The 25,846-nt window shown below is 46.6% G+C and overlaps 1 protein-coding gene across 2 annotated transcripts in view; it reads right to left on the bottom strand.

The window, feature by feature from the left end:
• Positions 1-7,730: 7,730 nt before the first annotated feature.
• The window catches only part of XPNPEP1 (X-prolyl aminopeptidase 1), a 57,332-nt gene continuing 39,216 nt past the window's right edge, over positions 7,731-25,846 (bottom strand). For both annotated transcript variants that reach the window (XM_077762442.1, XM_077762443.1), the window contains 11 exons: positions 25,215-25,304; positions 24,628-24,678; positions 23,027-23,085; positions 22,820-22,897; positions 20,838-20,909; positions 18,323-18,383; positions 15,436-15,505; positions 14,378-14,551; positions 13,383-13,459; positions 12,081-12,179; positions 7,731-8,287 (listed from right to left, as the gene is read on the bottom strand). In XM_077762442.1, the coding sequence (XP_077618568.1) occupies positions 8,159-8,287; positions 12,081-12,179; positions 13,383-13,459; positions 14,378-14,551; positions 15,436-15,505; positions 18,323-18,383; positions 20,838-20,909; positions 22,820-22,897; positions 23,027-23,085; positions 24,628-24,678; positions 25,215-25,304 (960 nt within the window). In that variant the 3' untranslated portion in view covers positions 7,731-8,158. The remainder of the gene's footprint in view (positions 8,288-12,080; positions 12,180-13,382; positions 13,460-14,377; positions 14,552-15,435; positions 15,506-18,322; positions 18,384-20,837; positions 20,910-22,819; positions 22,898-23,026; positions 23,086-24,627; positions 24,679-25,214; positions 25,305-25,846) is intronic.

The following is a 25,846-nucleotide window of genomic DNA, read 5'->3' as shown; positions in this document are numbered from 1 at the left end:
CTTCGTAGCAGAGAATCACTGTGTGACACCAGCTCTGTGACATTCTGGAGAAGGCAAAATATGGAGACAGTAAGAAGTCAGTGGTTGCCAGGGACAGAGGGGTGGGAGATGAACTGCTGTGGCACAAGGGATTTTTTGGAGCAGTGAAAAATCCGTATGAATCCATAATGGTGAATATATGTTATTATACATTTGTCCAAACCTCCAGAATGCACAACACCAAGGGTGAGACGTAATATAAACTATGGATTTGGGTGGTTATAACATATCAGCGTAGGTTCATCAACTGTAACANCTAAAACTGCTCTAAAAAATTAAGTCTTGGGGTGCCTGGGTGGCTCAGTTGGTTGAGTGTCCAGCTTCAGCTCAGGTCACGATGCCCTGGTTCATGGGTTCGAGCCCCGCCTCGGGCTCTGTGCTGACAGCTCAGGGCCTGGAGCCTGCTTCAGATTCTGTGTCTCCCTCTCTCTCTCTGCTCCTCCCCTGTTCATGCTCTGTCTCTCTCAAAAAAATAAAACAAAACATTGAAAAAAGTAAAATAAGTCTTAAAAAAAAAAGTCCAGAAAGCAAAACTGTGGTGATTTTGTAGCATCTAGTATGGTGAGCCACCTTAGCAGAGGCGAGCAGAGGTCAGCTAGATGGGCTCCCGCCACCCGGGGAAGTCTGAGGCAGATGGAACCAAGCACTGGGGAGGCCTTAGAGAGGTTCTGTAGAAACCTCCTGCCTGTCCCACGTACATTATAAAGTCCCCTGTGCTGTAGTCACATTAGGACATGTGTGTCCATTAAAGTAGATGGTCTGTGAGGGGCCCCATGGGATGCATCTTTCTGTTCCCATTACACCCAGCTAAGGGCCCCAATCCGAGCTGGCATTTCAGGCCATCTTTGTTAAGTGAACTCTATCTACATTCTTGCCTATAGATGTGGGCTGGGTACAATGAGTTCTGAAAGGACTCTGAGTGGCAGTTGTGGGAGCACATGAGGGTCCTCCTCGGGTCTGTCTTACTATCTATAATTCATTCCGTGCACTTCCTCCGAGGTTGGCCATCTCTGCTCTCTTTGAAGAACCACACTGCCATCTGCTGGCGGAATTCACTGGCGGGCCTCGATGCTGCTGTGCCCACTCCGCAAGGACTTGAAGGAAAGTCCAAAGTCCAGGGCTTGACTCCCAGAGTAATGGGCGCCTAACCCCAGGCCGCGTGCAGCACTTTCAGCTGCGGCAACTCCAGGATCCCACCCTTATGGTTTTCCTAGCATCCCCTTGGACGATTCTTCCTTTTCTTCAAAAATGTTTCTCTTGTTCAAAAATGTGTGTCCTCCACCTTCACCCTGGGCAAATTGCTGACTCTTCTGACCCTGGGAGGAAGGAAAGGAAGCATGGGATGGAGGAGACATTTCCCACTCACCCCTTTTGCAAGGGGATTCACCAAGGCCCCAGATCCCCTGAGCAGGCTTGGTCAAGTTTTCTTAAAAAAAAAAAAAAAAAAAAATTTATTTTTTAATGTTTATCTATTTTTGAGAGAGAGAGCGCACAAGTAGTGGAGCAGCAGAGAGAAAGTGAGACACAGAATCCGAAGCAGGCTCCAGGCTCTGAGCTGTCAGCACAGAACATGATGTAGGGTTTGAACTCACAAACTGTGAGGTCATGACCTGAGCCGAAGTGGGAAGTTTAACCGGCTGAGCCACCCAGGCGCACCTTGGTCAAGGTTACTATAATTAGGTTTGTTTCACATTTTAACAACTCAAACACAAGGGTGCATCTTAGAGTCATAATGTCTCCGTGTGAAAACCTTCTTTGATACCTTCTGGGGAGATCAAGAGAGCACCAGCATCAAAACCTGTTTATAGAATTGCATAGTGTGGGAATTAGATCTCAGTAAACTGCAATTTCAAAAACAAGTCTCTCAGGCTGGGTGGAAGTCACGGCGTCCACGTTGAGCTTACGTTCAAGGACATGCTCTACAGGAGCTTTCTTTTTCTTTTTTTTTTTAAATTTTTTTAATGTTTTATTTATTTCTGAGAGGAAGAGACAGCGTAAGCAGGGAAGGGTCAGAGAGAGAGGGAGACACAGAATCTGAAGCAGGCTCCAGGCTCTGAGCTAGCTGTCAGCACAGAGCCCGATGCAGGGCTCGAACCCACTAACCGTGAGATCATGACTTGAGCGGAAGTCAGACACTTAGCCGACTGAGCCACCCAGGTGCCCCACGGGACCTTTCTCATGCAATACTCACAACCAAAGGATAGGGAGAGGGTGCCACTAATCTCCCTTTGCAGAAGGAAAAATGGGGGCTCAGAGAAGTTGTACTCTCACCCAAGGACTCACAGCTAGTTAGTTACACGGAGCCCTCTGCTTTGGAACCATGCTCCTAATCACTACAGCACTCCGCCTTTCACACGCTGCTTCTATATTGGAAAAATGAAATAAAAATCCCCTTAGAAAGAAAGAACCTTTTCCTTTTGTTAAAAATAATAGGAAAAAAGAAAGACGTCTTCCAAGAGGTGAATGTATAAACAAACTGGTGGATCTATAAGATGGAATATTAATTGGTGATAAAAAGAAATAAGGTATCAAGCCACAAGAAGACAGGGATAAATCTACATATTGTTAAGTTAGAGAAGCCGATCTGAAAGAATCTACATAGTGTATGATCCCAATTCTATGACGTTCTAGAAAAGGCAACAGAGACCGTAAACAGACCTTAAAACATTGTTGCATTTATTCATTCCCATGTTCCTTCTGGTTTCTCCATTTTTTCAGTATTTATTTGTTGAGAGAGAGAGAGAGCAAGCAAACAGGGAAGGGCAGAGAGAGAGGGAGAGAGACTCTCCCTGTCATGCAGAGCCCAACAAGGCGCTCGATGTCACAAACCATGAGCTCATAACTTGAGCCGAAATTGAGAGTCAGATACTTAACTGACTGAGCCACCAAGGCCCCCATGACCCTTCATATTTAAATAATTGTTTTTTCTAATTCTTTCCTGAATTCTCAATTTCTCATCTCTTCTAATTGTGTCTTGTGTTGTTCTCGAATGTTATTTTTAAATTGTAGATATGTTTTGAAGCATTATCATTTTCATCTGTCTTAGGAGCATGTCTTGATAAAGTAGTATCACTGTAGGCAGGTCATCCTGCACATTATTTTTCTTTTTAAGTTTGCAAGAACTCTTGGGACGCCTGGGTGGTTTAGTCGGTTAAGCGTCTGACTTTGATTCAGGTTATGATCTCACAGCTTGTCGGTTCGAGCCGCACATCAGATTCTGTGCGGACAGCTCAGAGCCTGGGGCCTGCTTCTGCTTCTGTGTCTCCCAGTCTCTGCCCCTCCCCTACTCGTGCACTCTCTCTCCCCAAAATAAATAAACATTAAAAAAGTTTTTAATTTTAAGTTTGCAAGAACTCTTTATTTCGATCTTTTTTTTCTGTTGCCCATTTTTAGATGAAATTCATTTTACTGAACTTCTGGAACAGACTTGAACTAGGAAAGTTTCATTCAGTGCTCAAGAGCCTCCTTTCCTGTTGATTTTTTAGGAAGTGCTAAAAAATACAGCGCTTACTTCCTGCAAAGCCCTAGCTCTGTTCCCTGACTAGACCTTTTCTTTCCTTTGTGTCTCCTGTACCTGCACTGCTTCCTTTGGGATACTGGCCCCAGCAGTTTCTTCTCAGGGCAGGACTTAGTCCTAGAAGTTCCTGGAACACTGATGGCTCCAGCCCCTCACCACACCATAGGAATGTCCCATATCCTATGCACACCTGAGGTGTGCAGGCCTCACCACAAACCCCTCCCGCTCACACACCGGGGTGTGCAAACCACCCCCAGTTCCAGCGGCTGCTCCCAAATTGGCTGAGATCTCAACTTCCTGATGGTTATTTGGGGGTTCTTGGGCCTACCAGATGACCTGCTCGTATAAAGGGCTTGTGGGGCTTGTCACCTAGATCTGGTATAGATCTGGTCCCCTACTTCTGGAATAGATCTCATCCATGAGTCTTAGTTTTGTTATCCCAGCAAAATTCTGTTTCTATGGAGTGATTTGGGGAGATTCAAAAACGACACAACTACCACCACCTTATCAAAATCTGCATTTTTCTTTTTAAATGCCGATCCTGTGTATTTAATCCTTATTCTGCACTCCCACCACTCTCACACCCAGCAACCGCGGTACAGGTTTTAACGTCAAGGCCCCAGCCCTCCCACTGCACCCCTGCCTCTCCCCTAGGAGCCAACAGTACTCAAGCGTTGCATGGAAGGTGTCACCAAGTGCTTCCTGCTGAGCCTTCCCGTCTTTGCAGCATAAACGCCCCAGCTGTGGGGAAACGCCAAGGGCAAAACGTGCCTCATGGCTCGCAGGTACAACCTTGGCCCCTTGCACAACTGCTCACTCCTATCTGATGGGAAACGAGGGACGTTAGTGCCAGGCAGCTGGATGCCAGGGCAGGTGCTCAGGCCGCACAAGCGCTGAGGGCTGGGTGGTGGGCAGGCCCCTCACACAAGTGACATGGATGGATTTATTTTATCAGAGGGAAGTCAGCTCCTGGGGTGTTCATGGCATAGGCTCCACATCTGTCCCCTTCCTGGAATCCTCACTACCTTGTTCATTAAACTTCATCAGGGGGTAAAGTGCGCAAGAAACAGAAAATCAGCTTCCCTGGAATTATTTCATAAATTTAGCATACCACCTGTTCTTACACCCAACCATTTTGTTTGTATCACTTATGTGAAAGTAAAAAGAGTCCCTTGATCCACGTTTTAGCTCCTCTTCCCTCCGAGCACTTGCAGAGTGGAGCTATATTCTGGTTTTCCATCTTTCTAGGAGCAGCTCACCTCATTTTGTCTCTTGGACTTAATGCCAAGACATGAAAATCCAGGCCGGAAGCTCCAGGCACTGGGCACCAGGAAACTTTGCTTCTTGGGCTGGAGCCAAGTAGATCAAACTTTGCTCAGAGGCTGCCTTGGGAAGTGACAGGCTTAACAGCCTGATGAACAAACAGTGGGGTTGCCTTCACTCTTGAGTTAAGGTCTGTCTAAACTGCAATTCAACTGCAATTCACAGCTCCTGCTTCCTGAGAGAGGGAAACATCCGGGGTCCCGGAGGAGACGACAGTGAGTCCTAAAGGGGCGGTCTTCTGACTTTTTCAGGGATGATAGAGGACAAACATGATTAATACGTCCTATCATTTAAGGAGAAACTTCTTTCAAGTCCAATCATACATAGACATATGAGTTTGTATGTGTGAAACAAACACAATTAAGAGTTGATCTTTGGAGGATCAAAGTACATCCTGCTACTGGGAAGCCACATCACAAATACAACCTGAGAACTAGCCGAGTATCTTGCTTTCTCCCACATAGCAGGTTGATCCTGAAGAGAAAAGGAAAAGCGGGACCCTGGAAATGTTGGCAAGTGTTTTCAGGCATTCTGTCCATTTAGGCTCATCCTGGGGCACCTAGGTGGCTCAGTCAGTTAACTGTCTGACTTTGACACAGATCATGATCTTGCAGTTCGTGGGTTCGAGCCCCATGTCAGGCTTTGTGCTGACAGCTAGCTCAAAGCCTGCTTCGGATTTTGTGTCTCCCTCTCTGACCCTCCCCTGCTTGCGCTGTCTCTCTCAAAAATAAATAAAAAATATTTTTAAAAAATTAGGCTCATCCTATTGGTGAAACTTCCTAGGCTGACACCCTGGTTCTGAATGGTAAAAATAGATGAGCTCATTTATTTTCTGTTTCCCCAGCTGGAGAAAGTAACAGACACTGCCAACCATGCTTCAGTGAATGTCCAAAATATGCTTCTATGTATTCATCTTTCAAAGCCATCCAAATCCAAGATATGGTTTAAGATTTAATGGAACTAGTTTAAGAAAGAACCAGCCATACAATGACATAATCGAAAATAATCTTAGATGTATGTGCACCAATATGGAAAAATAATTTGGATATACTGCCAAGTTAAAAAAGCAAATTGAATAATGGGTATAGAATAACCCAATGTTTGTGCATATGATATGAGTGTGTGTGCATGTGCATGCATACACATTTTCTTTTTTATGATTAAGGAGGTTATTTATAACATTTTTCAGATATTAAAACCATAAATCCATAAACAAGAAACATTCACATATTAAAACTTTTTCCTCAGTTTCAGAGAACTTAAATCCGAGTTTTGAAATGATAATCTCATCTTGACAGTAGAGAAGAGGAAGACGTACTTTTGGAAGTTACTAATTAATCCATCAAAACAAACACAACTTGAATTTTCTAATAGATTAAAAACTACATTTAGGTTATATGTACACTACAGTCAATTCAGTCCAAGAGGTTTCCATTTCTAACATTCAGTGTTGAATTCAGACTGGAAACAGTTATTTCTAACTTTTTTGAAGAGAGTTTTTAATTGAAGTATGATTGACACACACTGTTATATTAGTTTCCGCATACCTATTCTTATATATGCGTATACTCATCCTACATGTTACTGAATACTTAGCACAAGGAAAGAAGTTGGAGAAAATATATAGCAGATTAGTGGCTGTACTTCCAGCCTGCGACTCAGGTTGTTCCTTCAAATGGCAGGCCCTAGGCAAGGACATGCCTGTCAGTGGTTTCTTGCGGGGTGGCCCCAGGAAATACTGCTGGGAGAAAGGCAAAGTCAAACAGAAGGAAAGGAAGAAAATAAAGATTATGTTCTAGAACCAGTTACCATGGTGGGCAGTGGGGCTTCATCCCACTGGGCAACCCCATAAGGCAGTGTAGACCACACCCCAGACATCCCAGTCAAGGGTTGAAGAGGTCTGTTCTCCCATGCTCGGCCATGATGGTCTAAGGCCCTGGGAACATTAGCCCTGCAGCCCTTTGAGAGGTGTACCCCATGCAGGAGAAAGTCCACCTGGTGCGCCTGCGTGGCTCAGTCGGTTGAGCGTCCGACTTCAGCTCAGGTCATGATCTCACGGTTCGTGGGTTCGAGCCCCACGTCAGGCTCTGTGCTGACAGCTCAGAGCCTGGAGCCTGCTTCAGATTCCGTGTCTCCCTCTCTCTCTGCCCCTCCCCTGCTCGCGTTCTGTCTTTGTCTCTCTCTCTCAAAAATAAATAAAACTTAAAAAAGAAAAAGAGAGAGAGAAAAAGCCCAAGGATAGGGAGTTGCAGGCACCTGCCATAGAAACCGTGTACAAGTAATGAAACAGGAGGACTGAGGTGCTATGGCGAAGACAGGCTGTCGAGTTAATTCAGATTATGTTAGGTTTAATGTTTTTTTGTTTTGTTTTGTTTATTTATTTCTGAGAGAGAGAGAGGCAGCGTGAGCAGGGGAGGGTCAGAGAGAGAGGGAGACATGGAATCAGAAGCAGGCTCCAGGCTCTGAGCTAGCTGTCAGCACAGAGCCTGACGCGGGGCTCGAACCCAAGAACCGTGAGATCATGACCTGAGCCGAAGTCGGATGCTTAACCAACTGAGCTACCCAGGCGCCCCCAGACTATGTTAGGTTCAGACAGTCATGTGAGTGACATGTATGCTACACACATAGACCATATACCACACAATGTATGCTACAAAGAAGACTCACTGTCGACATTATACTCGCCAAAATATTGGATTTTCTAGAGAAAAGCAAAAGAGGCTGACAGTTAAGTCAGACAGTATGTGGGGAGGCCAGGGATTTCTCCTCACAGGAACCGTCTATCTAGAAAACATGTCCCAAAGGCCACCAGCNGGACAGTGCTGTGAGGAAAGAGGCAGCCAAGACAAAGCACATTTTGACATTTTATTCACTGATCATAAATACAGTCTCATGGGTCAAGGTGACCATGAATAATGTACTAGCACCTGAAACTTGACCAACCTAGAGCAAGCGCTCCGTGTTTCACCATCACTGGCCAGAGAACTCACTGTGGACGCTCGGGGCATCTCCCCACATTGGGCATTCGTTTGGCTTTGTGGGGACCCTCCTTCTGGTGCAGCCATTTTATTCTTGGCTCATTCTCAACAATTTAAAAAATCATAAAAGATTGACTGTTTGCAAGAAAATATCAAAGAGGATAAGAAGATTTTCAGTTCTTCTTAGAATCTCAAAGTAAAAAGGGGAAGTAAAGGAGGGGAGGGAAGGGGACAGGTGGCTGATCCGCCAGGTGTCTTCTGTTCCCCGGAGCATGTTACAAAAACCAAAACCAGGGAGGCATTAACGCTGTTTGGAGATGGGTTGCGTCTCTCTGATGAGCCACTCGAGAGCTTCCTGGCGGCCCTGTTTCTGCAGTTCCTTCCCAATCACATCCCGGCAGGTCAGGTGGTAATTGTTGAGCCAGTCACACTGCGAGGGGAGAGAAAGAACAACGTGGCATCCACCATCACACCTCTCCCAAAAGCTACATGGGCAAACGGAGAGGCCCCGTGTGCTGAGATCACAACCCGAGGGCAGAGATGCACAAAACCTTTCCCCGGGCTCAGGGACAGGTGACTTCTTTGCGTTCCATTTTGCTGGAAATCGACAAGACAAGGCCATATCATTTATGGTAAAATGCACCTAGAACAGTCTACAGCATGTGGATTATGGCTGAAGGAACAGTAAACACCTGAGAGCAAGTCACGGCTCTGGAGTTCCCTGAGCGCAGCGTAACCTGTAACCAGGTATCCTCTCAACAGGGCCCATGGAAGCCACACACGCAGGACCGCATAAGAGGGAGGGAGTAGGGGGGTCTGGAAGGTCCTTCATTCACTCATGTGGCCTCATTCCCTTACACCTGAGCCATCTCGGGTGGCAGTGGAGGAGAGAGACGCTCACCCTAGGAAGATGCTAAGATTCCTGCTAAGAGACACATGTGAACGTGTCCCACCAACGCACGGACTTTCCTTTCCTAGATCCACAGACAAAGCTGAACAAACTAGGATCAGCTGAGCCCACGTGGATCTTGTGAGTGTGATGGTCTAGATGAACCCAAAACCCCTGGTGGCCAAGGACTGTGGTACTGCAGGGGGGGTGCCGGGAGCTCAACTTTCAGACACTCAACCGAATGTGGCCACTGCCTCAGGAGATTTTTTTAAAAAGAGGGAAGGAGGAAGGAGGTCTGACGGGACTTGGTGCCTGAGTCGGGGCTGATCCACAGGAACTGAGGGCGAAAGTTCTGCAGCCACACAAGGGGGAACGCTCACCCCTGGGGCACGGTGGGTGTGAAGGCTGGAGGGAAGCAAGTTCTACCCAGGGGACAGCCAGCCATTGTCTCCACTGTCCATAAAGTGGGCCTGACCAGACCCTCAGCGCGGCTAGGCTGGCGAGGCCACCGCCACCATGCAGTTGTTGTAATGACTCAAGCACCACGTGGGGAGGCAGTGGTGTTACAGAAGCATGGGATCGGGGACTACATTCTGCACCAGGCACCAAAGACCAGCTCAGGGGTCGAGATGGGCAGACAGTTGCAGTGGTATTGCCACCTGACTTTGACCCACCAGGGCTCCACTCCCCACCGCTAAGAACCTACTAGCCCTTGCTGGGAGCTGGGGCGTGGGGTAGGGTGTCAACAGCCAGCAAACAGCTACGGGGCAGCAGGATGGCCGGACAGGGCCACAAGATGGCCTTTGGTCCAAAGCGGCCAACCTCTGGGCCAAGAGGAAACTCCCCAAACCCTTTCAGTTAGGACACACATCCTCAGTGAGGCCCAACATCCCGAAGGCCTGGAAAACCTGCCGCTGCCCATGTTCACGAGCAAAGTCCTCAGCTGCCATCTGGTGACAAGTGATGGGAATGCAAAACCGAACCCAAAAAGCCGGGAAAGTCTGGGAGATGGGAAAGGGCATGACGAAGTATTTTAAAAGCCAGGTGGACAGAATCTGGTTGTGGGTACTACTGTGCCTTCAGACAGAATGAAGCCCCAGATTTATTAAGTGGTATATGGATGGAAAGAGGTTCTTTTGCTAAAAGAGATAATAAATGTACTCTGCTTGGTATGTTAAATACATCTACTGTTATCTGTAGGAAATCGCTTATGATCTAAGGGTAAGAAGATATTATCTGCCCTATAAAAACTGACAGAAGGAATAGTTCAGTGATTTGGCTACGCAAGGTATAATAATGAACTGCTGATTAAATCAGAGCCAATGGGAACGCCTGAATGGCTCAGTGGGTTACACGTCTGACTCTTGATTTCGGCTCAGGTCAGGATCTCACGGTTCATGAGATCAAGCACCAAATCAGGCTCTGAGCTGACAGCGTGGAGCCTGCTTGGGATTCTCTTCCTCCCTCTTTCTGCCCCTCCCCCGCATATGTTCATGCACAAACCTGCTCTTTCTCTTAAAATAAACAAACAAACATTTAAAAAAAATAATAATAGAGGTGCCTAGATGGCTCACTCGGTTGAGCGTCCAACTTCGGCTCAGGTCATGATCTTAAGGTCCGAAGGTTCGAGCCCAGCGTCGGGCTCTGTGCTGACAGCTCGGAGCCTGGAGCCTGCTTCTGATTCTGTGTCTCCCCTCTGTCCCTCCCCTACTTGTGCTCTGTCTCTCTCTCCTGCCTCTCAAAAATAAATAAACATTAAAAAAATTTTTTTAATTAAAAATTTTAAAAATTAAAAAAAAAACAATAATAATAATAAAAATACTTCCCTGGATAAAGCAGAATGTCATTGGGAGAAACGTCTCCTGATGAGTTCACTTTATGTGGACAGCAAGGACTAAAATGTAGAGGTACAGGGTAGGAAGCCATGGCCTTGGGCTTCCAAGAGAGTAAAGTGACTTGTTACTGGACAGTCCCTTGCTAAGACCCTGGAAGCTGTACCCAAGGCCACGGAAGGAGACGCTGGCTCCTATGTACACAGAGGTTTAAGCAGGGTGGCGTCCGTGCCCACCCATGTGTTCCTGTCCCCTTTCACCTTAGCCATCCTCTACGGAGGCTGGAGACCCCCTGGACCGCTGGAGGGACTCTTCCTGCCACAGACGCACCTGACACTGCTGCGAACGGGCTGTCCCCTGTCCAGCACCATCTACAGCCACATCAGTTGGGCTCATTTAGGTGCTGTGAGTGGAAATGTCTGGCTGGTCAAGGACACTGACAGTTAAGCACAGCTGTCCACGCTAAGCAGGAAGAAGATGACACTTTCTGTCACCCATCCATGAGCTGGCTGCGAGAATTCCATCCCACAGTCCAGCAGAAGGGGACTCCTCAAGCTTGAGGCCCATTTCTTGAGGGCCAAGCATGAGGCCCAGGTGTTCACCACCAAGAAGGCCTAAAGAGGGACTTGAAGGTCCCTGGACTGAGGTCAATGGCTGCTTTGGGTGATAAAAACTTATTCCTACAGTCACCTGCCACACTCGTCCTGACCTTGGCTCCCATCAATCATTTGCTTTTACAGGGCCTCCTGACCACCCGCCCTGCTCTGGAACTTGTGTCCTTTTGACCTCTGTCTTCCTGGCTCGGGAGCTGTTCTGTCTGTCTGGGGTTGACCGGCCCTGGCCTGTCTCTGAACCCTCTCTGCCCTGATGTGGGTCACCTGCCTCATGCCTCAAGCCTCACTCCAGGTCCTGAGGCTGCCACCTCGCTTGTCCTTGTGGGCCTGGGGACCCACCTGAGGCCTTGAGGGGGTTTCAGGACCTGTATCTTGATAGGTGAGCACTACTGTGCTCCTAGCTTTGTGAAGAGTTTCACAGCCTGGAGTGACCAAAATAGTAGCTACCACCTCTCTCCTTTCTGTGTGGAAACTGGGCATATGATAATAGATTTTGCTTTTCATTCCCTTAATGTTTCATTCAACATAAGAAAACAATCTGGTATGCACAATGGCCAACAGGCCCCACCACCCATCTGGCTTTTTGTAGGGGAGACACATGGCCCATGGTCTGCTAAACACGCCTCGGCACAGACATGGCTCCTGCCCTCATGGAAAGCAAAGGCAAGTTATTCCCGCTTGTGAAACCTTACAGCCCCACAATGGCGCAGGGAGGACCCCCACCTGGAGAGCCAACAAATACAGCCAGCACCTACAGTCTTCAGGAGACTAGGACTTTCAAACTCAGGTGGCACAGACCTCTAAATTAAAAAGCAAGAACAGCCTAGAGAGCACAAGGTAGCTCTCCACCCCCGCTCCCACTCTGTCACCTCCAAGCCACCCTATTACCTCTTTGTCTGTAAGAGAATCCACGTCTATCATTTTGGTCTGTATTGGAACCAAAGTTAAAGGTTCAAAGGTCAGGCTTCCCCGGTTATTGAAGTTATACTGTCGGAAAAAGAAAACAGAAGCTTTTACTCCTCTCTAAAATGAACCTTCGTGAGGCCATTCCCACCAGACAGGACCACCCCTCAGGGCCAGGCGTGACTGGGACCAAGAAGGAGTCGGAGCTGGTGAGCGTTTTCAATCGGCCCAGGAGGCGCGATGAAGCCGGCTGATGCCACTGTCCGAGAGCTGCACCGCTGTGCAAACAGTGAGCATCAGAAGCCGAGGGGCTCTCAGCAGCAGGGCCACAGGCTAACGTCCGCCGTGATGGAGAAGAAGTAAGGGCAGGGCATGGCAGTGTCTGGATGACGGGCATCACTGGTTTTGGTTCTAAAGACTCTACTGGCGTGTAAGTGCCCAACACCACTTTTATTTAACAGTTAACCACATGGCCTGTCTTGACCTAGTCTCATCAGGTGACACGTAACAGGTCTGTCCATCCCACATAGTATGGAACGGCCACAGCACCTGAGAGCATGCTGGGTCTCTCTGTTCCTGGCAAGGCCTCTGGGAGTAAAGGGAGAGGTCGTTCTCAAGGACAGTGACTTCAACATGGAACCAGACAGCAGATCCCTGCAGGCTTAGAAAGCCCCTTCCCTCCAACCGTTTGGTTTCCACAGTCACCCACAGAAGAGGAGTGAGCAGGTCTTCTAGATAAAGCCTTGCACCTAAAGCCCTGCATCCTCTTGATAACAGTGATGGGGAGGAGGAGGAGCACTGTCTTCCGCAGGGCACCAGACCTAACTTCTCACCAGCCTGCGGGGCCTGACCCACAGCAGAACTCATGGTTCCTCAGCTTTACCCAGTAAAAATCATCTGGTGCATTTGTTGAAAATACAGTTTCCCGGCCTCAGCTCTGGGTCTGGGGTCTGGGAAGGGCCTTTAAACAAGCCTCCCCCCCCACCCCCCCCCAGGAGAGGGAGCATCATGACAAGAAACTGCCTCTAGTAAACTCAGAGCCAAATCACATCCAGCAGGGGCCTGCCGGGGGCCCCATGCATTCCAGTTCTGGGTCCCAGTTCATTAAGAATTTTCTCTTCGGCTTTGCAGAAGACAATGATTTCTAGGAAACTCTCCAATATCAGGGGAAGGAGCTCCCTTTCACCTCCAGAATGGCACACTCTTGGCTCCAAAGACAGACATCTTTATCTTCCCCCATTAGGAAACAATGAAATTTTAAAAATAAATAAATATGTAACTACCCACCTTGGTCTTCACAGGAACTACCAGGACGACATTTTCGATGCGAATTCCAAAAGCCCCATCTTCATAATACCCTGGCTCTAAAAGACACCAAACCCAGGAATGAGAAGCAGCCCACGAGGAACGTGCACACGTCCACTCCTGGGATGATGGCCCCACCCTGGAGGGGGAGGAGAAACAGCTGAACAGCCCCCTCAATCCAGGTGCAAGAGCCCAGAGACACCTCCTCCTCCCACGAGGCCACTTTCAATAGGTCCTCGAGGGACAGAGAGCAAGCTTCTGAAGTCTCTAAGTACAATAACAGAGGATCCACCACGTAGATCACAGCGCGTACTCATAAGCTATAATGATGCAGGCGTTAAAATACATTCACAGAGATCTGCTAATGACATGGGAAAAGGAAATACATTAAGTAAGAAAGCAGAATACTAATACCATGTCCAGCATAATCTGAATGATTAGAAACAAGACACATATGCATAGAAAAGACCAAAAGCTAATACATCAAAATATTAAGGAGCATTTCCTGGGATGGCTGGATTACAAATGATTTTCATTTTCTTCCATATGCTGTTCTACTGTCTCACTTCTTCTAATTTTTTTTTTAACGCTTATTTATTTTTCAGAGAAGAGACAGAGTGTGAGCAGGGGAGAGGCAGAGAGAGAGGGAGACACAGAATCTGAAACAGGTTCCAGGCTCTGAGCTGTCAGCACAGAGCCTGACGCGTGGCTTGGACTCATGAACCATGAGATCATGACCTGAGCCTGAGTCAGGTGCTTAACTGACTGAGCCACCCAGGTGCCCCCATCTCACTTTTTCTAAAATGAACACGTGTCACTTTTATAATCATAAAAAGTTGTTCTTAGCTTAACTCAAGGTGACAAGAGGGAGAAATTATATCTAATTTACTTTAAAATAATTAAAGTATAAGAGACAATAGAGGGCTTTCAAACAGGCTTGAAGACCCACACATGCACTGGGTGCGAGGGACACATACCGTCAGTGACAATCATGCCTGCCTCCAAGGGCTCATCGGAGAACGTTTTATAACTGATGCCGCAAGGACCTTCGTGAACATTCAGGAAAGACCCAACGCCATGTCCCGTTCCATGCAGATAATCCAGGCCAGAATCCCATAATGCTGAGCGGGCAAACGAGTCAAGAAGGTGTCCTGGAAGACATGTAAAGAACCACTCGATATTTGTCCAGTACTTTTTCAACTTGCAAAGCACTTTAGAGATTAGATTTATTATGTTTGGCTCCAGAAGATGGAACAGAAAGTAGCATGTACAAGTTACTGGAGGGTTCTGATTTCAACCCAGCACAAGGAAGAACTAGCGGTCAGGGCTCCCGAGGAGGGTTGACCAATCAGAGCTCCGTCTGAAGCTGGAGGACTGTGTGGCTACGAAGCCAGCGAGGGGGTGGCCGCGCTGGCAGCAGCTGAGGGTGTTGAGGACAGGAACACTCCCTTCCCAGCTCTGGGACCCGGAGGCTTCAGAATTAAAGCAAGGCTGCAACGAAAGGGGTGCCCAGGGAGATGAGTGCAGGCCGCATCTCAGATTCAAGGCCCCGGTGTTGTCCACTCTCCATCCGGTGCCCCATCCACCAGTCCTCAAGCAAGCTGGCAATATATCTGAAGTCAGGTTCCCAGTAAGATAAATCCCGACAAGGATCCTGAAAGGAGGCACCAGCCCAGCACTGCAGGGCAGAAGGAGGCTGCACCAACTTCCGCTTGGGCCCTGGGGCCTTCGTGCCTGGCTGCGCTCTTCTGGGAGCCACCTGCATGTGTCATCCGACACCTGAAGTGGACAGGAGAGAGGTACACAGCTGACGTCAAGCCCAAACCTCAGCCTGGCTCCCGGGGGTGGGGGAGGGGGCTCTGAGCTCAGTCAGCGGGTCCAGGAGATTCACTCCCGGCAGCACGCCCACCTGCCCCGGCCGGGACTGAAGGGACTGTGGCTGACACAGAAGGGACATGTTCTTCTACTCACAGTTAGACACATTTGGTGCCTGAACAAGAACGAGCCCTGCCAGATGATAGAAGGAACCACCTACCTTTGGTTCCAGTCGGGAACACGGCTGCGCTCACAGCTATGTGGCCCTTGAGGACATATGTGAAGCATTCCTGCCAAAGAAAATCCAGGGGGTGTGTTGTAGAACCGGAACAGAAGCATCAGTCCTGTAGTTTTCCGGCAGTTCGGAAAACCTTGCTTCTGAAGGCTTTTAGCATTACCACAAGGAAAATCAGTGTAAGAAGATACAGAAATCTGGTGGACACAGCAACTTCTTACTTGACACATCCCCAAAAGCAAGGGAATCAAGAGCAAAAATAAACGATTGGGACCTCATCAAGATTAAAAGCTTCTGCACAGCAAAGGAAACAACCCACAAAACTAATAGGCAACCAACGGAATGGGAAAAGATAGTTGCAAACGACATATCAGATAAAGGGTTAATATCCAGAATCTATAAGGAACTCACCAAACTCCACGCCCGAAACACAAACAACCCAGTGAAAAAATGGGCAGAAGATATGAACAGACACTTCTCCAAAGAGGACATCCAGATGGCCAACAGACACATGAAACGATGCTCAGCATCCCTCCTCATCAGGGAAATACAAATCAAAACCACACTGAGATACCACCTCACGCCAGTCAGAGTGGCTAAAATGAGCAAATCAGAGAACTCTAGATGCTGGCGAGGATGTGGAGAAACGGGCACCCTCCTACACTGTTGGTGGGAATGTAAACTGGTACAGCCCCTCTGGAAAACAGTGTGGAGGTTCCTCAGGAAACTAACAATAGAACTCCCCTATGACCCAGCAATAGCACTGCTAGGAATTTACCCAAGGGATACAGAAATGCTGATGCATAGGAGCACATGTACCCCAATGTTCATAGCAGCACTCTCCACAATAGCTAAAACATGGAAAGAGCCTAAGTGTCCATCAACAGATGAATGGATCAAGAAGATGTGGTTTATCTATACCATGGAATACTACATGGCAATGAGAAACAATGAAATCTGGCCATGTGTAGCAACATGGATGGACCTTGAGGGTGTTATGCTGAGCGAAATAAGTCAGGCAGAGAAGGACAAATATCATATGTTTGCACGTATAGGAGGATTAGGAGGAACTTGACGGAGGAACAAGGGGGAGAAGAAGGGCGGAAATGGTGGGGGAAAGGGAGAGAGGCAAACCATGAGAGACTCTTGAATGCTGAGAAACAAACTGAGGACTGATGGGTGTGGGGGGGAGGGGGAGATGGGCATGGAGGAGGGCACTTGTGGGGATGAGCACTGGGTGTTATATGGAAACCAATTTGACAATAAACTATTTGTAAAAAAAATTAAAAAAAAAATCTGGTAGAAAAAAAGCTTGGCCGTGGGACCAATTTTCCAGAAAATCTGGAAATTAAATTTAGTAAAAGAGAACTATCAGAGAGATGACCCCCCAGATCCCTCCCTGATAATGAACATTCTGACATACTCTGAGCATGAGAAAGACTAGAAGTAGGAGAAGGTACTGGGGATGCTAGCTAACATTTACCGAGCGATTCCTCTGTGCCGGGCATGGTAGTAAGCATGGACCATTTAATCCCACACGTCATGATGGAGATGCTGTGGTCATCTTCACTTGACATAGATATTACCCAGCATGCCGGGTGGCACACTTCATAAGTGGCAGCATCTGTCCTTGAAGCCAGGAGGTCCTGCCTCAGCCTCTGTGCCCCTGACCAATGTTACACTCAGGGGTTATCCCTAACTGCCTGGATAAGGAGAGTGCTGCTTGGAAGGTTAGTGGCTTGCTCGTAAGATGCAGAGTCAGGACTAAACCCACACTCTTCAATCTGGTCTGGAATTCTTCACCCAGAACAAAAAGAGACACACCAAAGGTACATGGACCCAAGGCCAGACTCCTCTAAGGTGCTCATGCCTACAAACAGATGAGGCCCAGGACCTAAAGTATGAAGTTTGCTCCACTGCACTGCATAAAACCCTCTTCCTTGGATAAACTTCCTGTAGGAGCTCTGAGAAAAACAGATGCACTGAGACTCCACCAACATTCACTGGATAGTGACTGATCCGAGAGCTTGCAAGGTTCATGGAAGCTTTACAACCCGCCCTGGAGGCAGGAATTCTAATCCCCACTTCTGTGGACATGTCTAAGTGCTCTACTCAGGGGCACAGAGCCAGTAAACAGCAGAGAAGGCCTCAAGTCCAGTCTCCAGACTCGTGGTGCACATCTCTCTACCTCACCGCTATCTCCTCCTTTCCAGGCCAGACAGACCAAACACTGAACAGTGTATATCATTTCAGAGCGTTCCTAGAGCTAAGCCTATAAATGGAAATGCTGAACTTGAAAAAAGAAGGGGGTTGGCTTTCAGAATCAAATCTAGACGCTGTTTGTAAAAAGCATACATTTCACTACCCCACTCCCATCCCCAAAGAGGTTTCCTGACTTGAGAGAATACTGAAGCTGTTTAAACTTGAATCTGAGTTGCTTTGACCTTAGCAGACAGAATGCTTTTAAAATGTCTCCAGCAATTAATTAAATGGAGATCATAAAGGAGATACACTTGACTCCACAGTAATGAGCTATTTTACTATCCCATATATAAATTTAGTTACACAATTCCTTTTTTTTTAACGTTTTTTTATTTATTTCTGAGAGAGAGAGAGAGAGACAGCGTGAGCAAGGGACAGTCAGAGACAGAGGGAGATACAGAATCTGAAGCAGGCCCAGGCTCTGAGCCAGCTGTCAGCACAGAGCCCAACACGGGGTCCGAACCCACCAACTGTGAGATCATAACCTAAGCCGAAGTCGGATGCTTAACCGACTGAGCCACCCAGGCGCCCAGCACAATTCCTTTTCTTAGAAGCAATGCTCTTCTTATGAAAGCAGAGAGGCCCTCTCAAGTTTTCTGCTCCACCTTACCTTCTCATAGGCTGTAGGGGTCCCAAAATGCATGGTCCGTGTCACATCAGTGGTTCCATCCCTTTCCAAAGGAAAGGACAAATTAGTTTTCACTCCAAATAAGCTTTTGCTCAAATATGAGATAGGTGAGGATATGGAGAAATTAGAACCCTCATACACTGCTGGTGGCCATGTAAAATAGTGCAGCCACTTTGGAAAATAATTTTCAGCTCCTTAAAAGGTTATAAATATGGAGTTATCATATGCCTCAGCAATTCCATTCCTAGGTAAATACCCAAGATAAGTGAAGATCTAAAAATCTGTAAACAGTTGAACATAAGGGAAGGGAAGCAAAAATAATACAAAAAAAAAAGAAAGGGGACCAAAACATAAGAGACTCTTAAACACAGAGAATAAACTGAGGGCTGCTGGAGGGGCTGTCGGTGGGGAGATGGGCTAAATGGAGGAGGGGCATTAAGGAAGACACCTGTTGGGATGAGCGCTGCGTATCCTACATAAGGGATGAACCACTGGAATCTACTCCTGAAATCATTATCGCACTATATGCTATAATAAAAGCATGTAAATTAAAAAAAATAAATTTAAATAAATAAATAAAAACCTGTATATACAAACATTCATAGTAGCATTATTCATAAAACCCAAAAGGTAGAAACAACTTAAATGGCTATCAATGGATAAACAAAATGGGATTATTATCCGTACAATGAATATTACTTAGTAATTAAAAGGAATACAGTATTGGCACATGCTATATCATGAATGAACCCTGAAGACAGAAGCCAGGCAGAGAAAGCCACACATTATATATAATTTCATTTATATGAAATGTCCAGAATAGGCAAGCCCATATAGAGAAAGCATAATAATGGTTTCCTGGGTAGGAGAAAACGGGAAGTGATTGCTAANACTTTCAAAAGCGCTTGTGGTGATGGCTGCACACTTCTGTGAATATACTAAAAACCACTAATTGTATACTTCCCGTGAGTAAATTGTATGGTATGTGAATTATATCTCAATAAAGTCATTTAAAAAAATTAAATGAGGGGCGCCTGGGTGGCTAAGTCGGTTAAGTATCTGACTTCAGCTCAGGTCATGATCTCATGGTTTGTGGGTTTGAGCCCCGTGTCGGACTCTGTGCTGACAGCTCGGAGCCTGGAGCCTGCTTCCGATTCTGTGTCTCCCTCTCTCTCTGCCCCTACCCTGCTTGTGCTCTGTCTCTCTCTCAAAAATAAATAAACATTTGAAAAATTTAAAAACAATTAAATGAGACAAAGTATGAATGCAAGGATGGCCTGACGTATTGGCAATAAACCTGTCAGGCCCTGATACACACAATGTGAGGAATTTCATGGGAGACAGTATCACTGGGGTTGTAAACAAAAGCGAAGAGGATGACATAAAGAGGAGCCTGCTTCTATCAAAAGAGGGCCGGGGCACGTGGGTGGCTCAGTCAGTTCAACGTCCGACTCCAGCTCACCGTTTGTAAGTCTGAGCCCCGCATCGTGTTCTCTCCTGTTAGTACAGAGCCTGCTTGAGATCCTCTGTCTTCTCTTTCTCTCTGCCCTTCCCCCACTTTCTCTTCTCTATTTCTCAAAAATAAACATAAAAAAAGAAAGAGAGAGAGCGAGCGAGCCAACCTCCAATTCCTCCCATCAGGACAACAAACGACTGAACCGTAAAAATACCCAAAGGTATCTCTTAGAACACAGTAACCCATATCCGCGACATAGAAGGGGTAACTTCTAGAATCCTGCTAAAATTGAGAAGTGAACCAAAACTTACACCAGGACCCAAACAACCTCAACACCCTGAGCTCTAGGCTGTTATCATGAATACCATCCCATGTGTTGCAAGGCTGGGCCGTGGTTTCCATGTATGGGGCGGAGCTCACATAAAGAGCAGGCTCTCCCTCGGCCATGGTCCCCACTGCAGTGGGACTGGGGCATTGAGAGGCCTTGTTCGTGCCTTCTCAATGCAGACAACACCTATTCCAGCTCCCTCCCCTGGATTCCACATCGAGACCCAACCAAATCTTGGGTTCTCCTCTGAAAAACTTTCTAGAGGAGGAGCGTGAAAGGAGCAAGACGTGAAGACAAAAATTCAGAAATTCAGGGGCAACCTAGTTTCTCATTCATTCATTCAAAATTAATCCCTTACTTCCCAAGGCCCTGAGGCCTTTGCAAGTCCAGAGAGCTAGCAGGCAGTTTCTGAGCTAGGGCAGAAGCCTTTCCAGTGGTTTTGAAAGCTTGCTTTCAGTTATTTATTTAGTATTTAAAAACACTCGGCCAAGAACTAAACATTCCTATCAAACAGTCTTTTGTGGGAAGAGTCACCACTGGGCTCTTTCAACTATGGGTGAAAGAAAAGAACAAGACACGGGAACGAGTCCATTAGTGGCAGGTGCAGAGTGAGAGTCTCAGCTGAGCGCTCTCGGCTGGAGCCTGGCTTGCCCCCCCATTCGACTGCTTTGACCCAACACCGTCAAGTTCTATGGCAGCCCTAGTTCACTTACTTGTATTGAGCGCCCGAGTCAATCAGGTACACCTCATCTAGTGACAAGGTCCTATTCGTCTCAGGGACCGGCCTAAGAAAGTTAAGTAAAACTTAATTAGTCCACAAATGTAAACACTTCCTGAATCTGGGAGGGGGACATATAAGAGTTCCTTATACTATTCTTACAACTTATGTAAGTCTGAAATTACATCAAAATTAAAATTACCCACTAAATTAACTATTCCACATAATTTAAACTTCTAGAACTACTCAAAGACCCAGTCGACCTATCTCCCCAAATGGATAAACAGTTCAAGAGAAGAAAAAGAACAACATATTTCTTTATATCTAGCTCCATTTGTGCCTGGGAAAAAGAGATGTTCATGAAATAATTGTAAAGGCTATAAAAATAATAATCATTAGATGCAACAGGACCTAGCTAGAGTCCTGAGAACTGGGAATATAGCAGCCTGGAGTCACTAGTCTCTGTGTGTGGGGTTCCCAGGCCCCGGCCTCAGCCCCCATGTCCTTCCCTCAGTCCTGACCCTATAAGGGGCCTCCTCACTTCCCAGGCCACCAGACAGGTAGAAGGGAAATGTCTCAACTCGGGAGGAAAACTAAAGGGATGTTCACAGAATAGACCACAATGTTCTTATGCTGAAGCACTTTTTCCAAATGAACATGAAGTATTTTTAAAAAGTGATCTGACTTCCCCATGCCATTTCCAGGCAGAATCACTGCACTGGGAAATGCTACAAGGAATAAGAGCATTCCAAGTCTCTGCCCTGCCACTGAGAGAAGAGCTCCCTCATTTCCAGGCACCACCCCGTCTCCAGCACTATGGGCATCAGTGGCTACTTGAGCCGAATGACTGAAAAGGACAGCCAGACATGGAAGCAACGTCCTGTTTCTCAACAGGCTTCCTGCAGCCCATTGTGAAAAAATGCCAGAGCAGAAGCAGACTTCTCCCCCACTTGATCTGAATTCTTTTTAATGCGTTAATTACATGCAAAATTCTAGGATAGTATCCAGCCAAGAAATTCATCACCTGAATTAAACATTAAGACAAAAACTGAAGTCCTTTTGGTATTTTAATTTTGGACCAGAAGCACTAATATGAGAGAGCTGCACAATCACAGCTGTGACTGTCTCCCACACAGCTTCAAAATTTGCCCCAAGACTAAAAGCTCCAAAGCAACTATTAAAAGGGGGTGGGGGAGGGATCTCTGCCCGAGTACAGTCCAGTGAGACAGACCAAGTGTTCTTCCCCTGACTGTGGACCTCACAGATATAGAGCAAAGAACTCAAACGGCCCAACACAAGGCAAATCCATTCGACTGGGCAATTCTGAAGCTGAAGTCCAATAACCATGCCAAGTTCCATTTCCCACCATCTCCACAGACACATCAGTCCTGAACTTATCTGTGCCCCTCCTGTCTCTCAGTGAAAGGAATGCTTGGCTCTGTGAGTCCACAGGCTCTTGGGCTCTTGTAAGTCATCTGCTAAAATTCCCTGTGGGCTGGGTGCCAAGCTTTAAGCCCACAAGGAGGGAAGAAAAGGTGCTGATTATCTCCCTCACCACAACAGTATGCTCAACAACCTAGTGGTAAGTTTTCGGCACGGAGGTGATGGAGCTCATAAGATGTCTGGACTCATGCATCAAGAAGGCTGCCATTATCAAGAAAGACAAACACCAAGCACCATAATCAAGAGCTATGAATATGGCTTCTGTAGCCACAGAAAGGAAACGGGGACAACCCATTTGATTACATCGTGAAGAATGTCAATCATGCCATAGGCCTGAGCCTAAGCGGAGGCTCCCAAAAGGCAGAAACTAGGAGATTTAGAGAAAACAAGACCTCATTTCCTACATAAGAACAGTCTCAACAGACACATGGAGGGGGCACTGGGGCCTCTGGTAGAATAATGTCTCTCCCCTGCTCAGGCTCCTGTGCAGAAGCAGCAGCAAAGCCAGGCAGCGTGCTCCTCCGCATGCCTTACGCGTAGTGAATGATGGCGCCATTGGGTCCCGTACTGGAAATCGTTGGGAAGCTCAGGTCCACAAAGTCAGCCTGTTGTCTGGAACACAAAGGCACACAGAGCAGAGTGGCTTAAAGAATTTTATTGCGCTAACAATCAGGGCCCTCTCAGCCTCATTTAACTTGCCAAAGAAATGACCACAAGGTTCCTGCGCGCACGGATCCATACCTGCGAAATTCCTCAGCCTTGTCGGCAGCTGAGATCTCCGACACACCACCTTTAGGCACCTGCAAGGAAGTTGCTCAGTAAGTCATCTGGAGTGACAGATTCATGTGTTTATTACATGTTACATGGGATGCATTAAGAGCTTATTTTTTCCTCAGCTGTCCGACCTACAGGACACAGCTGATATCTTGTCTTTAACCAGGAGGGAACTTCCAAGACTCTTAACCAAAGCCATCTAAAGGAGAAGGGTTTCTAGCCTTTCCATTTTTCACTTAACTCTCTGCCTCAGTGTTCTATCCTAGAACCTTGCCAAACTTAATCCATCCAAGTTGAAAAATTCAAAAGCATCTCCTGCTAGGATATCGTCCTGAGAAAGTCACCCTAAATACATAAAGAAGATAAATGCAAAGATATTATTACAGGGTGATTAATAATGGCAAAAAAATTTAAAAATGATCTAAACACGTGAAAACTGGAGCAATGGCAAATTGGTCTAACCACTAAACACAACCTCTCTGATTGGATCCCTTTTTCTGTGAATTTTTTTTATTCAAGTATAATTGACACCCAAGGTTATGTTAGTTTCAGGTGTAGAGCACAGTGATTCATCATCTCTATGCTGTGCTCACCACGAGTATAGCTACCATCTGTCAGCACACGATGCATTTACAATTTGGATCCTTTTTAAGGCCTCAAAGCACGTGGAAAATGTTCACACCGTGGTACTAACTGAATAAAATAAAATACAAAATTGTATCTATACGCTGAGAGGTGTGTAAAACTTATTTACACAGAAGAAAAACAGCCTGAGGGAATAAAATAGTGACACAGGTGGGAATAAGGGTGAGATCTTTTTTCCAGTTTAAGTTACTTTTTAAAAAAAAATGTTTTTAATGTTTATTTTTGAGAGAGAGGGAGAGAGGGAAAGAGACAGAGTGTGAGTAGGGAAGGAGCAGAGAAAGGAGACACAGCATCTGAAGCAGCTCCAGGCTCTGAGCTGTCAGCACAGAGCCCGACGCAGGGCTCAAACTCATGAGTTGTGAGATCATGACCTGAGCCGCAGTCGGACACTTAACCAACTGAGCCACCCAGGCGACCCTCCAGTTTAAGCTACTTTTAAAGAGCTGTTTATATGATATTTAAAGGAACCTGAGACTGTTTAATAACAGCACAAAGAAGTCCCCCTGCTGTCAACCATAAGGAATGAAAGGGCAAGAAACTAATGGCCAAGAGGCAATTAACTATAAAATAAAGTTTTAACTCTTAAATTGAAAGATCTTTTTCTCTTAATATAGTCAGCTTGCCTATAATATTATTGTGAGTCATTTTTCCTCATAATAAAATTCCACTTAATTATAAGACAATGCTTTGACCCAAAAAGAATCCTCTCTGTTAAGGAAATTCCTTTTTCATCTGTGTTACTATTTTCTATAATCAAAAAAAATTTCTAAATACACGCACACCAAATTTCCAGAAAGGACTGCCAAAAGCAAGTACTAAAATTAGATGAAGACCTTAGACCTTATGGTCATCAGAGCACGGAGGTGCCTCTGAGAACTGTTGAGTAATCTACATCCATGTGTTGAACAAGACTAAGAACCCACCTCTTTCTCCAGCCAGTTAAAGAGTTCACAGAGGGCGACAGCATCTTTAATCTGTGCAAACAATAGAGACATTTTTTTACAAGATATTACTGAAAATCAGCGGGCAAATTCAGCGCCCAGGCCTCAGGTGGTACTGAGAAGGCTGGACCCATCGGCTCAACCACCAGACATCAGGGCTGTCCCTGCAGGCACTTCCTGTGAACAAGTCCGCAGCAATTCCCACCAGCAGGGAAAGGGCTCCCCTGCTGCTCAGTAGTTCAGGCAACAACAAGGAAAGGGCCTTTCTAGACCCACCACTTGGTCTTGAAACATACTCTGGGCCTTTTAAGAGGCATCATCGTCTTTTTCATTATCATCATCATCACCGTCATCGTCATCATCATCATCATCATCCATGCCCTTTTTGTGTTGTACATTAGACTCTGTAAAGATCTAGTCCACTCAGTATTTTATTTCATTCTCTCATTAATGCTGGAAGGCTCAAAGAATGTCCGACCTTGTGCCAGGCTCAAAGCCACACAACAGGTGAGGAACTGGGACTTCCAACCACCATACACTCCGTCTTCCGCACAGGTTGCTTTACTCACATGGGCTCGGCGCATGCCTTCTGATTCGGCAGAATTCTTCACAGCTTTGGCGATGCAGATGGGGGTGTAAGGCATACAGCAGCGATGGTCCTGGGGCAAAAGGTGTAGTGTGGGAAACTGAGCCTGGCTCCACTCACCCAAGACCAAAGCAATCACCTCTTCACCCGCACATCACACTGAAGACAGACCATGTGAAGAGCTCCCGCTCAGGACCCATGGAGCTGCGCCTGGGGATCAAAGACCTGTCCCTTTTGGTGGATGACTCTCAGCTTGAATTCTTCCAAAAGGTAAAGTACATCAAACAAGATTGTTTTTCTTCTGTCCCCCACATCTTCAGCTCTTTGGCCCTGCTGGCTGCCGGCCATGAGGAAGATAATGCTTTTCAAGCCTCCACGGTCATGGTCAGAGTCCACTAACAGATCAAAGCTTGACTGAAATAACCCCTTTCTTGAAAAAGCACAAAGGAGGCTTTTTCCCACTGGGGACACACATGACCGTGAGAAAGTCCTGCTCCTTCCCCTGTCTTGCTCAGGGATCGCAAACTACCTACTATTCATGGTCTGATCATATAGGGCTGGGGAAGACCCTTCCCAATTTGAGAACAAGTTAGAGCCCAGCTCTGCCTTATGGGG

The sequence above is a fragment of the Crocuta crocuta genome, unplaced genomic scaffold (assembly GCF_008692635.1).
Source record: "Crocuta crocuta isolate KB4526 unplaced genomic scaffold, BGI_CrCroc_1.0 scaffold328, whole genome shotgun sequence".
In the NCBI taxonomy this organism is placed as follows: domain Eukaryota; kingdom Metazoa; phylum Chordata; class Mammalia; order Carnivora; family Hyaenidae; genus Crocuta; species Crocuta crocuta.
Note: the sequence above shows the minus strand (reverse complement) of the source record. Positions and strands in the feature narration are given on the sequence as shown.